Source organism: Rhinopithecus roxellana, chromosome 3 (genome assembly GCF_007565055.1).
Source record: "Rhinopithecus roxellana isolate Shanxi Qingling chromosome 3, ASM756505v1, whole genome shotgun sequence".
NCBI lineage: Eukaryota > Metazoa > Chordata > Mammalia > Primates > Cercopithecidae > Rhinopithecus > Rhinopithecus roxellana.
In genome coordinates this window covers 147,633,603-147,645,678 of record NC_044551.1, presented here as the reverse complement: position 1 = coordinate 147,645,678, position 12,076 = coordinate 147,633,603, and the positions used below count along the sequence as shown (strand labels likewise).

Below are 12,076 nucleotides of genomic sequence, written 5' to 3'. Positions count from 1 at the left end.
TTCTCGCGAAATTGAGGGTAATTTCTTTTGGTTTTTAGCACAGATATAGGGAAAATGCTAAAATTGAGCATAACAGCATGTATGTGACTAAATAGCGTAAAAAGAGTCTGCTAATGAGGGTGCATATAGAATTGACCTGTTTTAAGATAGACCCACATGTAATTCAGATTTTTTGGGTTAAACTTTTTACTTTTAGGTAATTGTAGATTCACGTACAATCATAAGAAATAATGCAGAGATCTCAGGTACCCTTTATCTAGTTTCTCCCAATGGTACTCATCTTGCAGAACTATAGTAAAATATAAAAACCAAGATCTTGACGTTGATAGTAAAGATACAGCACATTTTCATCACCAGAGGATTCCTCATGTTGCCTTTTCATAGCCACACTAAAAACCTCCCTTTTCCCCCTCACTCCTTAACCCCTGGCAATCCCTAATGTGTTCTTCATTTCTGTTGTTTTGTCATTTCAAGAAGGTTATAGATGTGGTATCATAGTCTATAGCCTTTGGCTTTTTTCACTCAGTGTTATTTTCTGGAGATTTATCCAGGTTGTTATGTGTATCTGTAGTTTATTCCGATTGGTTGGTTGATTGAGACAGAGTCTCACCCTGTCGCCCAGGCTGTAGTGCAGTGGGGTGATCTCAGCTCACTGCCTCCACCTCCTCGGTTCAAGTGATTCTCATGCCTCAGCCTCCCAGTTACTAGCTGGGATTACAGGCACCTCCCACCCAGCCCAGCTAATTTTTCTATTTTTAGTAGAGACAGGGTTTCACCATGTTGCCAGTTAGGTCTTGAACTCCTGGCCTCATGTGATCTGCCCGCCTCAGCCATCCAAAATGCTGGGATTACAAGCATGAGCTACCATGTCTGGCCTCCTTTTTATTTTTGAGTAGTGTTCTATGATACGGATGTATCACAGGTTATTTAACGGTTTACCAGTTGAAGGACATCAGTATTGTGTCCAGTTTTGGACTATTACAAATAAAGCTGCCATGAAATTTGTGAATAGATTTTTGTGTGAACATAATTTTCATTTCTCTGGGATAAAGGCCAAGAGTGTAATTATTGGGTTATATGGACGTTGCATGTTTAGTTTTTTAAAGAAACAAACTGTTTTCTAGAATGGCTGTACTATTTTACACTCCCACCAACAAGTATGAGCAATTTAGTCTCCACTTCCTCACCAGCATTTGGTGGTTATAACTGTTTCTTTTAGCCATCCTAATAGGTGTATAATGATATCTCATTGTGGTTTTGAACATCTTTTCATGTGCTTATTTGTTGTCTTTATGTCCTCTTGGTAAAATGTCTCTTCATGTCTTTTATCCATTTTCTTAATAATTTTTTTGTTCTGTTGAGCTTTGAAAGTTGTGTATATTCTAGATGTGAATCCGTTGTTGGATATATGGTTTATAAATATCTTCTTCCATAATTCAGCAGAATTGAAATTAAACATTTTAAAAAATGTAGTAGTAGGCCAGGCGCGGTGGCTCATGCCTGTAATCCCAGTGCTTTGGGAGGCCAAGTCAGGTGGATCATGAGGTCAGGAGTTCGAGACCAGTCTGACCAACATGGTGAAACTCCATCTCTACTAAAAATACGAAAAGTAGCCAGACGTGGTGGCGCACACCTGTAATCCCAGCAATTCAGGAGGCTGAGGCAGGAGAATCGCTTGAACCCAGGAGGCGGAGGTTACAGTGAGCTGAGATCATGCCACTACACTCTAGCTTAGGTGACAGAGTGAGACTTTGTCTCAAAAAAAAAAGTGATAAACTCAAAACTCATAAGCTTAAAAAATGTACAGCTTAAAAAATGTACAGTCTGGAATTAAACACTTGAGCTTCTGGAGTTTGGTTTGCTTTCGAATTCAGACTATGCCATTTATAAGCTGTGTGACCTCGGGCAAGTTACTGAATATCTCAGTTCCTCATTTGTAAAATTAGGGATTTAAAACAGCATCTATCCTATTGGGTGGGTTGTGAGAATTAAATGCGCTAATACACGTGAAGAACCTGAACATTGCTTGACTGGTAAGTGTTGAATATGTGTTAGATATTATGCTATTTTTAAAAAGTTTACATTAACTTTTGTCTAATTACACTTTTTATTCCTTTGTAGTGGTTGGATTTCATCCCTTACTGGTCTCAACCAAAATATTCCTGTTGGAATCATGATGATAATCATAGCAGCACTTTTCACAGCGTCAGCAGTCATCTCACTAGTTATGTTCAAAAAAGTAAGTGAAATTTTATGTCTAAATTTTTATAGTGAACCTGATGTAAAGTTTTCATTTTCCCATTTTGCTGTAATTTGGTGTAACCTGAAGCCATTTTATCGTTATTGTACAAGCTTGCTTTCTGAGGATTACTTTTTACAATTAAAAGTTATGCACAGGTACATTTTAGAAAATTGCATCACATTTTAAACTTCAGTAAAAAGGGAATATTTTAAAATCATTTTAACTGAAAGTTTTCATGAGTTAAAGAGTCAGCCTCATTTTTAAAATTTGGATTTTTAAATATATGCTAAATTTCTTTTTTTTAATATGAAGCATATTGGCCTGATTAATGAATAGAAGCAAAACTGTTACATGGTATGTACTTTTTATTCATATATACCTCTTAGGTTTTGTTTTTTTGGTTTTTAAAAATTTTTTATTATAAATTCAGAGGAAACGTGCAAGTTTATTACATGGTTATGTTGCATAATGCTGGCGTTTGGGCTTCTATTGAACCCATCACCCAAATAGTGAACATAGTACCTGATAGTTTTTCAAGCTTTGCTCTTCTCCCTCCCTCCCTTTTGGAGTCCCCAGTGTCTGTTGTATCCATCTTTATGTCTGTGTGAACCCTTTGTTTAGCTCCCGCTTCTGAGTGAGAACATGCAGTATTTGATTTTCTGTTTGTGTGTTAATTCACTTAGGATAATGGCCTCCAGCTGCATCTATGTTGCTATGAAGGACGTAATTTCATTTTTTTATGTGGTATAGCTTTTCATGGTGTATATGTATCACATTTTCTTTATTCAGTCTACTATTGATGGACACTTAGGTTGATTCTATGACTTTGCTATTGTGAATAGTGCTGCAATAAGCATATGAGTGCAGGTGTCTTTTTGATAAAAGGATTTCTTTTCCTTTGGTTAGATACCCAGTAGGGGGATTGCTGGGTTGAATGGAAGTTCTATTTTTACTTCTTTGAGAAATCTCCATACTGTTTTCCATAGAAGTTGAAGAAATGTACATTCCCATCAATGGTATATAAGCATTCCATTTTCTCTACATCCTTGCCAACATCTGCTATTTTTTGACTTTTTAATAATAGCCATTTTGACTGGTGTGAAATGGTAATTATTGTGGTTTTGATTTGCATTTCTCTGATTGGTGATGTTGAGTTTTCTTATGTTTGTTGGCTGTTTGTATGTCTTCATTCAAGAAGTGTCTGTTGATGTCCTTTGCCTACTTTTTAATGGGGTTTTTTTTTTCTTGTTGATTTAAGTCCTTTATAAATTCTGGTTGTTAGTCCTTTGTCAGATGCATAGTTTGCACATATTTTCTCCCATTCTTTAGATTGTCTTTTTACTCTGTTTATTCTCGCTCTTTCTTTCTGTCTTTTTTTCTGTCTTTCCTCTGTCTCTCTGTCTTCCTGTCTTTCTTTCGTGAAAGAGAGTCTCACTCTCTCGCCCAGGCTAGAGTGCAGTGGCATAATCTCAGCTCATTGCAATCTCCACCTCCTGGGTTCACACAGTTTTCCTGTCTCAGCTTCTTGAGTCTCTGGGATTACAGGCATGAACTAGCATGCTTAGCTGATTTTTGTATTTTTAGTAGAGATGGAGTTTGACCATGTTGGCCAGCCTGGCCTCAAACTCCAGACCTCATATGATCAGCCCTCACAAAGTACTGGGATTATAGGCGTGAGCCACCGTGCCCAGCCTGTTTAGTGTTTCTTTTGCTGTGCAGAAGCTCTTTAAGTCCCATTTGTCAATTTTTGTTTGTGTTCCATTTGCTATTGAAGTCTTAGTAGTAAATTCTTTGTCTAGGCCAAAGTCTAGAAGAGTATTTCCTAGATTTTCTAGGATTTTTGTAGTTTGAGGTTTTACATTTAAGTCTTCAATCCATCTTGAGTTAATTTTTGTATACGGTGAGAAGTAGGGGTCAATTTTATTCTTCTGCATGTGGCTAGCCAGTTTATCCAGCACCGTTTATTGAATAGGGTGTCCTTTCCCCATTGTTCATTATTGTTAGCTTTGTTAAAGATCAGTTAGTTGTAGGTGTGTGGCATTATTCTGGGTTCTCTGTTCCATTGGTCTGTCTGTTTTTGTACTGGTTACCATGCTCTTTGGTTACCATGGTCTTTTTCCTTTTTTGAGACAGAATCTTGCTCTGATGCCCAGGCTGGAGTGCAGTGGCACAATCTGGGCTCACTGCACCCTCCACCTCCCCAGGTTCAAGCGATTCTCATGCTTCAGGCAGCCAGGTAGTTGGGACTACAAGCGTGAGCCACTACGCCTGGCTAAGTTTGTATTTTTAGTAGAGATGGGATTTCACCATGTTGGCCAGGTTGGTCTCTAACTCCTGGCCTGAAGTGATTCGCCCGCCTCGGCCTCCCAAAGTGCTAGGATTACACGTGTGAGCCACTGTGCACTATAGTTTGAAGTCAGGCAATATGATGCCTCTGGCTTTGTTCTTTTTGCTTAGGATTGCTTTAGCTATTCAGGCTCTTTTTGGTTCCATATGAATTTTAGAATTGTATTTTCTACTTCTGTGAAAAATGATGTTGGCAATTTGATAGGAATTGTATTGGATCTATATATTGCTTTGGGCAGTATGGTCATTGTAACAATATTGATTCTTCTAATCCATGAATGTGGATGTTTTTACATTTCTTTGTGTCATGTATGATTTCTTTCATCAGTGCTTTGCAGTTCTTCTTAGGGAGTTCTTTCACTTCCTTAGTTAAATGTATTCTAGATGTGTGTAGGGGTGTGTGTGTTTGTCTATTGTAAATGGGATTGAGTTCTTGATTTGGTTCCCAGCTTGAACGTTGTTGGTGTTTAGAAATGCTACTGATTTTTGTATGTACTTTTGTGATGCTACTGATTTTGTATCTTGAAACTTTTTGTTGGTTTTTTGAGACAGAATCTCACTCTGTTGCCCAGGCTGGAGTGTAGTGGTGTGATGTTGGCTCACTGCAGCCTCTGCCTCCTGGGTTCAAGCAATTCTCACGTTTTAGCCTCCTGAGTAGCTGGAATTACAGGTGTGGCACCCGGCTAATTTTTTGGTATTTGTTGTAGAGATGATTTTGCCATGTTGGCCAGTCTGGTCTCCAACTCCTGACCTGAAGTGATCCACTTGTCTTGGCTTCCCAAAGTTTGGGAGTACAGGCGTGAGCCACCGCACCCGGCCTATATCTTGAAACTTTACTCAAGTTATTTATCAGATTTAGGAGTCATTTGGAGGAATCGTTAGGATTTGTTAACTGCCCAGTTGTTTTAGCTACACTTCTTCCTGGAGAATTCCCAAGTCTATTTTCACATCCTTAAAAAAAAAAATCGTTACATGGAGGAAGGTAAATTAGTGTGTTTATTTGTTTATTTAAAGTTTTGTTTTGTCTTGCATATATATAATTTTGATATATTTTATACGTATTCAAACATGATATTGAGACCTTGGGAATAACACCTATGTTTTAAATGATAAAGACTTTTTGATAGTTCTCACTTTAAAGAAAATAAATACTTATAATTTTTTTACTATTTTATTTATTGAGGATATGTATGAGAAATGCATAGAAATAATTTTACCTTATATTTAAAACCACTTTGTACTCTTTCAGTACTTTACTCAGATATTTGCCTTTTATCCTTCTCAAAACCCTGTGAAGGTTAAACTGTGTCTGTTCTTCCATATTTTCTCTATTTGAAATTTTTAACTTCTCTTCTGCACCAAACACACGTACCATTGACACTCAGCTTTCTAATGTTACTAAATCCCTTTTCCAGTTTTCTTCCTCCTTAACCTCCTTAACCTCTGTAGCTTTCTATACCACAGGTGGCTCCTCTGCTAAGACTTTGCAATGATGTTCTAATTCTGCCTCTCTGGCTCTTCTTTCTCATCCATGTCTTTATCCACTTCATAATAAGGTCTTAAATGTAATCGGCTCTTTGTGCTGTGCAGTCATTTTCTTTGGGAATTTCATCTTCCCTTATTTTTTTTGGTTTCTTCTCTACCTAGGTGACCTAGAATCTTGGAATTGGAAAAGATAATGCTTTGCATAAACCTTTAGTTGCATCCTCAGTTTGTCATTTTCATCTCCAGTTGTTGATTGATGTCATCTTTTCACAATAATGCATCATAAACTCTTCAGTTTCTTAGTGCTAGATGTTCCTTTTGAATGTTCTGATTAATATTCAAGAAGCGTTTATTAAGACCATATATTGTATAGATTCAGTTATTATGAAATGTCTAAAATGGGCAAATATATAGAGACAGAAAATATATTACAGCTTGAATGTGGCTTATGGGTGGGGTGGGTAGTGGGGGTAATGAAAGTATTCTAAAATTAGGTTGTGTAGATGTTATAGTCACAACTCTATGACTATACTAAAAATCATTGAATTGTATACTTTAAAGGGTAAATTGCATAGTATACAGATTTTATCTTAAGCTTTTTTTTTTTTGAAGAAACACTTATTGAATACCTATTATGAATGAGATGGCAATAAGCACTTTATGTAATTCCATTGAACATTTTTGTCAGTGCTGTGATTGCTCTGTCAGTGCTTTCATTACCTTTTTTTTTTTTTTTTTTTTTTTTTTGAGGCAGAATCTTGCTCTGTCGCCAGGCTGGAGTGCAATGGCGTGATCTCGGCTCACTGCAGCCTCTGCCTCCCAGGTTCGAGTGATTCTCCTGACTCAGCCTCCCAAGTAGCTGGGATTACAGGCATGCACCACCACACTCAGCTATTTTTTTTTTTTTTTTTTTTTTTTGAGATGGAGTCTTCTCTGTCACCAGGCTGAAGTGCAGTGGCATGATCTCTGTTCACTGCAACCTCCAACTCCCTGGTTCAAGCAATTCTCCTGCCTCAGCCTCCTGAGTAGCTGGAATTACAGGCATGCGCCACCACGCCCAGCTAATTTTTGTATTTATAGTTGAGACAGGGTTTCACCATGTTGGCCAGGATGGTCTTGATCTGCTGACCTCGTGATCCACCCACTGGGATTATAGGCATGAGCCGCCATTCCCAGCTGCTTCCATTACTTTTTAATTCACTTTCTTAGATCCCTTTTTAGTATCTTTTCCATCTTTCTCTTCTTTTCCATTTCCATCCTCAGCTAATCCAGAAATTTGTTTTTACAGGTTACTTACATTCCCTCATCCTTCTCGCAGTCCATTTAATATATAATTACCATATTCACCTTAAAAAAACCCCCAAAAATCGGCACTCTGCAGGTTTTTGTCGTGGATCTGGGAATGGGAATGGGATTTTGGTGGCAGTGCGAAGAAGGGCTACATTCAGAAACACCAGCATCGCTAAGGTTGTAAAAACACACTACATGCCATAAATTTAGCCAGCAAATGGGCCTTAATAACCTAAAGATGACATCACTTCTATTGTGCTCAGCGATACTCTGGGCCCTACGCAGAACACTTTACCAGTATTATGCCATTTTGTCCTCTCAAGGAATCCCAGGTTGGCATTATAGTGATGGTGGGAAGAAGGGCTAGTGGTGACATCTCACAGCTCCGTGATTAACACTTTTTTTCCTAGTCAAACTGTATTGCTCAGTTTTTTCAGAAACATCATGTACATTCCTTTGTTCCAGAGTTTGTTTATATGATGTTTTTAAATCCATGCATTAATTCGTCTTCTCGGCTAGTTGAAGACCTATTAGTGTTCTTTCAAGACCCAGCTCTGGTCTTGCTGTGTCTCCCAGAATGTTTTTTGTTGCCTTGTATCTTAGGGACCATGTCATTCTCTGTTTTCTTGGGGAAATTTAACTGTTTATATTGCTCACTGTGGGACCTAGGCAGAAGCCAGTTTATATGCCTTATGGTGCATGTATTCTGGGTACCCACCTGTTAAGCACCCCCAGCGTGAACAAGTCTTTAGCATTGGAATTAGATGAGAAGAGCAAGAGTTTTGCTTTGGAACCATACAACTCAGGTTGAAATTTTGGCAACTTCACTTACAGCTGTGTGACCTGAGACAGGCTTCTGTAACCACTCAGGTTTAGTGTCCTGAACTGTACTCCAAGCTGCGTGAGAGTGGAGACCTGTTCTGTATGCTTTCAGGTTGTATTCCTCACATCTGGGACAGTGACATGCAGTGATTAGCATGTGATATGCACTCAGATATTTGTTGAATAAAAGAAGGAATGGAAAGAGTAACTACTTTTATAGGGTTGGTGTGAAGGTTAAATGAAACAGTGAATGTAAACTGCATAGAACAGGGCCTTCTCAGTTAATAGTTTTCCTTTCTAATCTTGACCTCTTTATTATTTTATATTCGGGGTCTGGTTTAGTAAATGCGTTTATCAAGTCAGCATGGTATCAGAAACAGAAAGAATGAAGAGGTTAATTGCAGGGAATTGGCTGGTGAGGTCAGTCTGATATCAAGAGGGCAGGCCGGAACTCTCAGGCAGAAGCTGAAACTGTAGTCCACAAGTGGGATTTCTTCTTCCTCAGAGGAACTCCAGTTCTGTTCTTAAGACCTTTCAACAGATTGGATGGGGCATACCCAGATAATTTAGAACACTTCTTAAAGTCAACTGATGGTAGACGCCTATTACATATACAAAATACCTTCACAACAACACCTAGGTTAGTGTTTGAATAAGTGGAGACTATGGCCTAGCCAAATTAACACATAACACTGACCATTACAGTCAGTGTTGGAGAATTCCTTTATTATTTCACATGTATCGTTGAGGGTGTTTTATAGAACTAGAAATGTAATACATTTAGAGTAGAGGGTTTTGTGGTGTGTGGCAGTTTTCACTCATTTGTTAAACAGCTGTTATTGAGCATATATTATGTGCCAGGCACTGAGCTGTGCATGAGCTCAGAGAGATCACCTGTTGGTGAAGAAGAGAAATAAATTGGTAGGCCTCCCAATTCAGTGATTTAATGGCCATGATAGAGGTAAGTATAGGGAGCAGAGGGACACCTAATCAAGTTTTGGAGGTCTTTTAAAGTATTGCTTCAGCTGAGATACAATGATGGCTGCTCATCATTATAGTTATCTAAGCAAAAGAATAAGGGACAGGGAAGAGGATAAGAGGGATAAGGAGGTACCAGAGAGTGGGGATACCACGTTCACATCTAGTTGTAGGAAATAACATGGCAAATTCAGGGAATTAAATGTAGCTCAGAATGGATGGGAGATAAAACATGGTGTGTGAGCTGGGGCTAGGAGAATTGTACGGTGTTGGTATTGGAAGATGAAATTGAACACATAAGCATACTTATATCCTACAGTGTCTTGTTAAGAAGTTTAAATCTTCTCCAAAAAGTGGTAGTGAGCCATAGAAGAGTTTTAAGGAGAAGAGTAATTGAATTGATTAGATTTGAATTTTAGAAGCGTTATTCCGAAATACATTTGGGATTTGTAGGGCCGAGCAGTGGTACTTGGAAACACTTAGGAGACAGGCTAGGAAGCTGATTAGTAATGATGGTGGCCTGAACTAAGGAAATGTGAAGAAAATGTAGTAAAGAGAAAATGAGCAGGTAACGATTAATCCAACTTGGGCCTGGAAGTAGGGGACAAGGTGAGACTCAAGGATGACACCCAGGTTTTTAGATGATGGACCATTCAGGAAGAGAGTACAAGAAAAATGGTTTGGGGATCAAGATGTTTTCCACATCGATGTTGAATTTGGGGAGTTTAAATTAACTGGTGGTTCATTAAAATATAAATATTGAGTAGGCTTTTGTATATACAAGTCAGGAGCAAGGGAAGAGCTTTAGGCTGGATTTCTAGACTGGAAAGTATTGACTTACTGAAGTGAGTGAAGCCTAGAAAGTGTGTGGAGTCAGAAGAGGGCCTTGAGGAGAATACTCACAACAATTAAGACTCTGCTATGGGTGGAGTATGAAGGGAACTTTAACCAGCATTGGCCGTGGTTAGGGAATGTGTGGCACAGATGATCACTAGAGCCAGGGTGTGGAGGAAGTGTTTATTCTGTAGCTGTTCCATAATGGACTACTACCCTGTGCACGCTCTGAATTCTTTGACCAGCAGTTTTTTTTCCTTTCCATTTTCCAGGTATACAGTTTTTCAGGATCCACCACACAAAGGAAAAGTTATAGAACAGTGCTCATATGCCAGGCATTGAAAAGAAATATGACTTTCTCAAATAAAATAAAAGCATTGATATGGATATCATGCAGCATACTCTGATATTTTGTTGTTGTTGTTGTTTTTTACCTCATAAAAAAGTTACCAGAACTTCTCTTTCTATGTGTTCACAAGTTCCTAAACTTCTCTGAGTCTCAGGTTCTTTATCTGTGAAATAAGGAGTTTAGATGATTTGATTTTCTGTATGATTTTATGAAGTACAATAGGGATAATGTAAGCTAAAATATAATTTGCACCAGCTTTCATATTTTAATAGGCATTTCTCTCGCTGTAATAGAAATTAAGATCCAATTTTAAAAACCTAATTTTTCTTTTTTAATTTTCTGTTTCACACTTGATCAAAACTGGCAGTTTAATGACAAAAAATCCTTTGCAGGTATGTAGCAGTATTTATAACCACTAGGGGTCAGGCTTTTCAAGAACAGTTAATGCCCTGTAACTGTACTCTATGCACAGTTTTGACTATAGAATTGTTGGGTTTTATTAAGCTGTTCTTCTCTTAAGGTAAATGTGCTCTGCCCTATATATTTATCCTAATTGAAGTGAATAGGATTTTGGTAATTTCGTTGGCTTTCTGTTGTCTCGGATAACTGAAGTAGGTCATCATTGGTGCCGCAGTGCCCAGTATGAGATTGTGCTGTTGGTTTCCCCCACAGTGTCGTTTTATACTCCACATTTCAAATATTGAAAGAATATATGTCTCCTGTACATCTGCATGGAGAAGAGTCTAGTTTAGTCCTGACGTTTCACAAATGGATTTCTTGTTTTCTCTCAGATTATTTCCAAATGGTATTTTTTCAAAAGGTCCTCTTTCTGTTAGAACTATTAGAAAGAATTGAGTAATGGCTTTGGGCTAAGCGGGGAGATGTTATAAATGTGTCAAATAACAGTAAATGAATGCATCACGGAAGACTATGGATCAGGGGAATCCAAAATTTTTTCCTTCTGTTAATTGGTATAAGAGCTAGAATAAGTTAATATGGAAGTAATTAATAGATAATATATCATTTGTATTCCTTTTGGGACCTGGTTTTGCATGATTATCACTTCCATGAAATTTGTTCATAGACTGTCATGTTCACATTAAATAGTTTTTAATAGTGAATTTTTTGGATTTTGAAAGAATTTTAGAAAAAAGTTATTTTACCTCTTTAAAAGACAAGTTTTCTGAAGTGTTTCAAATTTTGTTTATTTACTACAATATCTATTCTGCAGATACTCGTTTTTGTGGGAGCGTTGAATTGGGTCTATGATACAGAATGCTGTGATTAAGTCTCACTAGTTGGTGTTTTATGGTAAATGCTTTGTGAAGATATCCTATTATATATAAAGTGATAGTTTTGTTAGGTGAAAAGTGACTCTTAGAGTTATCCCTCTGCATGCAGGGATTGGTTTCAGAACCCACCCATCCATATACCAAATATATGCATACTCAAGTCTTGGAGTCAACCCTGCAGAACCCATGTATATAAAAAGGCTTCTGTGTACTCGGGTTTTACCTCCCGTGAATACTGTATTTTCTATCTGAGTTTGGTTGGGAAAAAAAATCACATATTATAAGTGGACCTGCCCCGTTCAAGGATCATCATCTGTACTTTCTTTGAAAGCATTGCTATCGTTCACCTCTCCCCCTTGTCTGTCCCACTTTGTAACTTTATTTATGACCTAGGATAGAAAGCTGGTAATTCCACTGTGCTGTTTTTCTGTAGTCACA

The 12,076-nt window shown here is 37.9% G+C and overlaps 1 protein-coding gene across 2 annotated transcripts in view; it reads left to right on the top strand.

Annotated features, from left to right (window-relative positions):
• SCAMP1 (secretory carrier membrane protein 1) overlaps positions 1-12,076 on the top strand; it is a 117,912-nt gene that overhangs the window by 96,022 nt on the left and 9,814 nt on the right. For both annotated transcript variants that reach the window (XM_030927575.1, XM_030927574.1), the window contains one exon: positions 2,122-2,239. In XM_030927575.1, the coding sequence (XP_030783435.1) occupies positions 2,122-2,239 (118 nt within the window). The remainder of the gene's footprint in view (positions 1-2,121; positions 2,240-12,076) is intronic.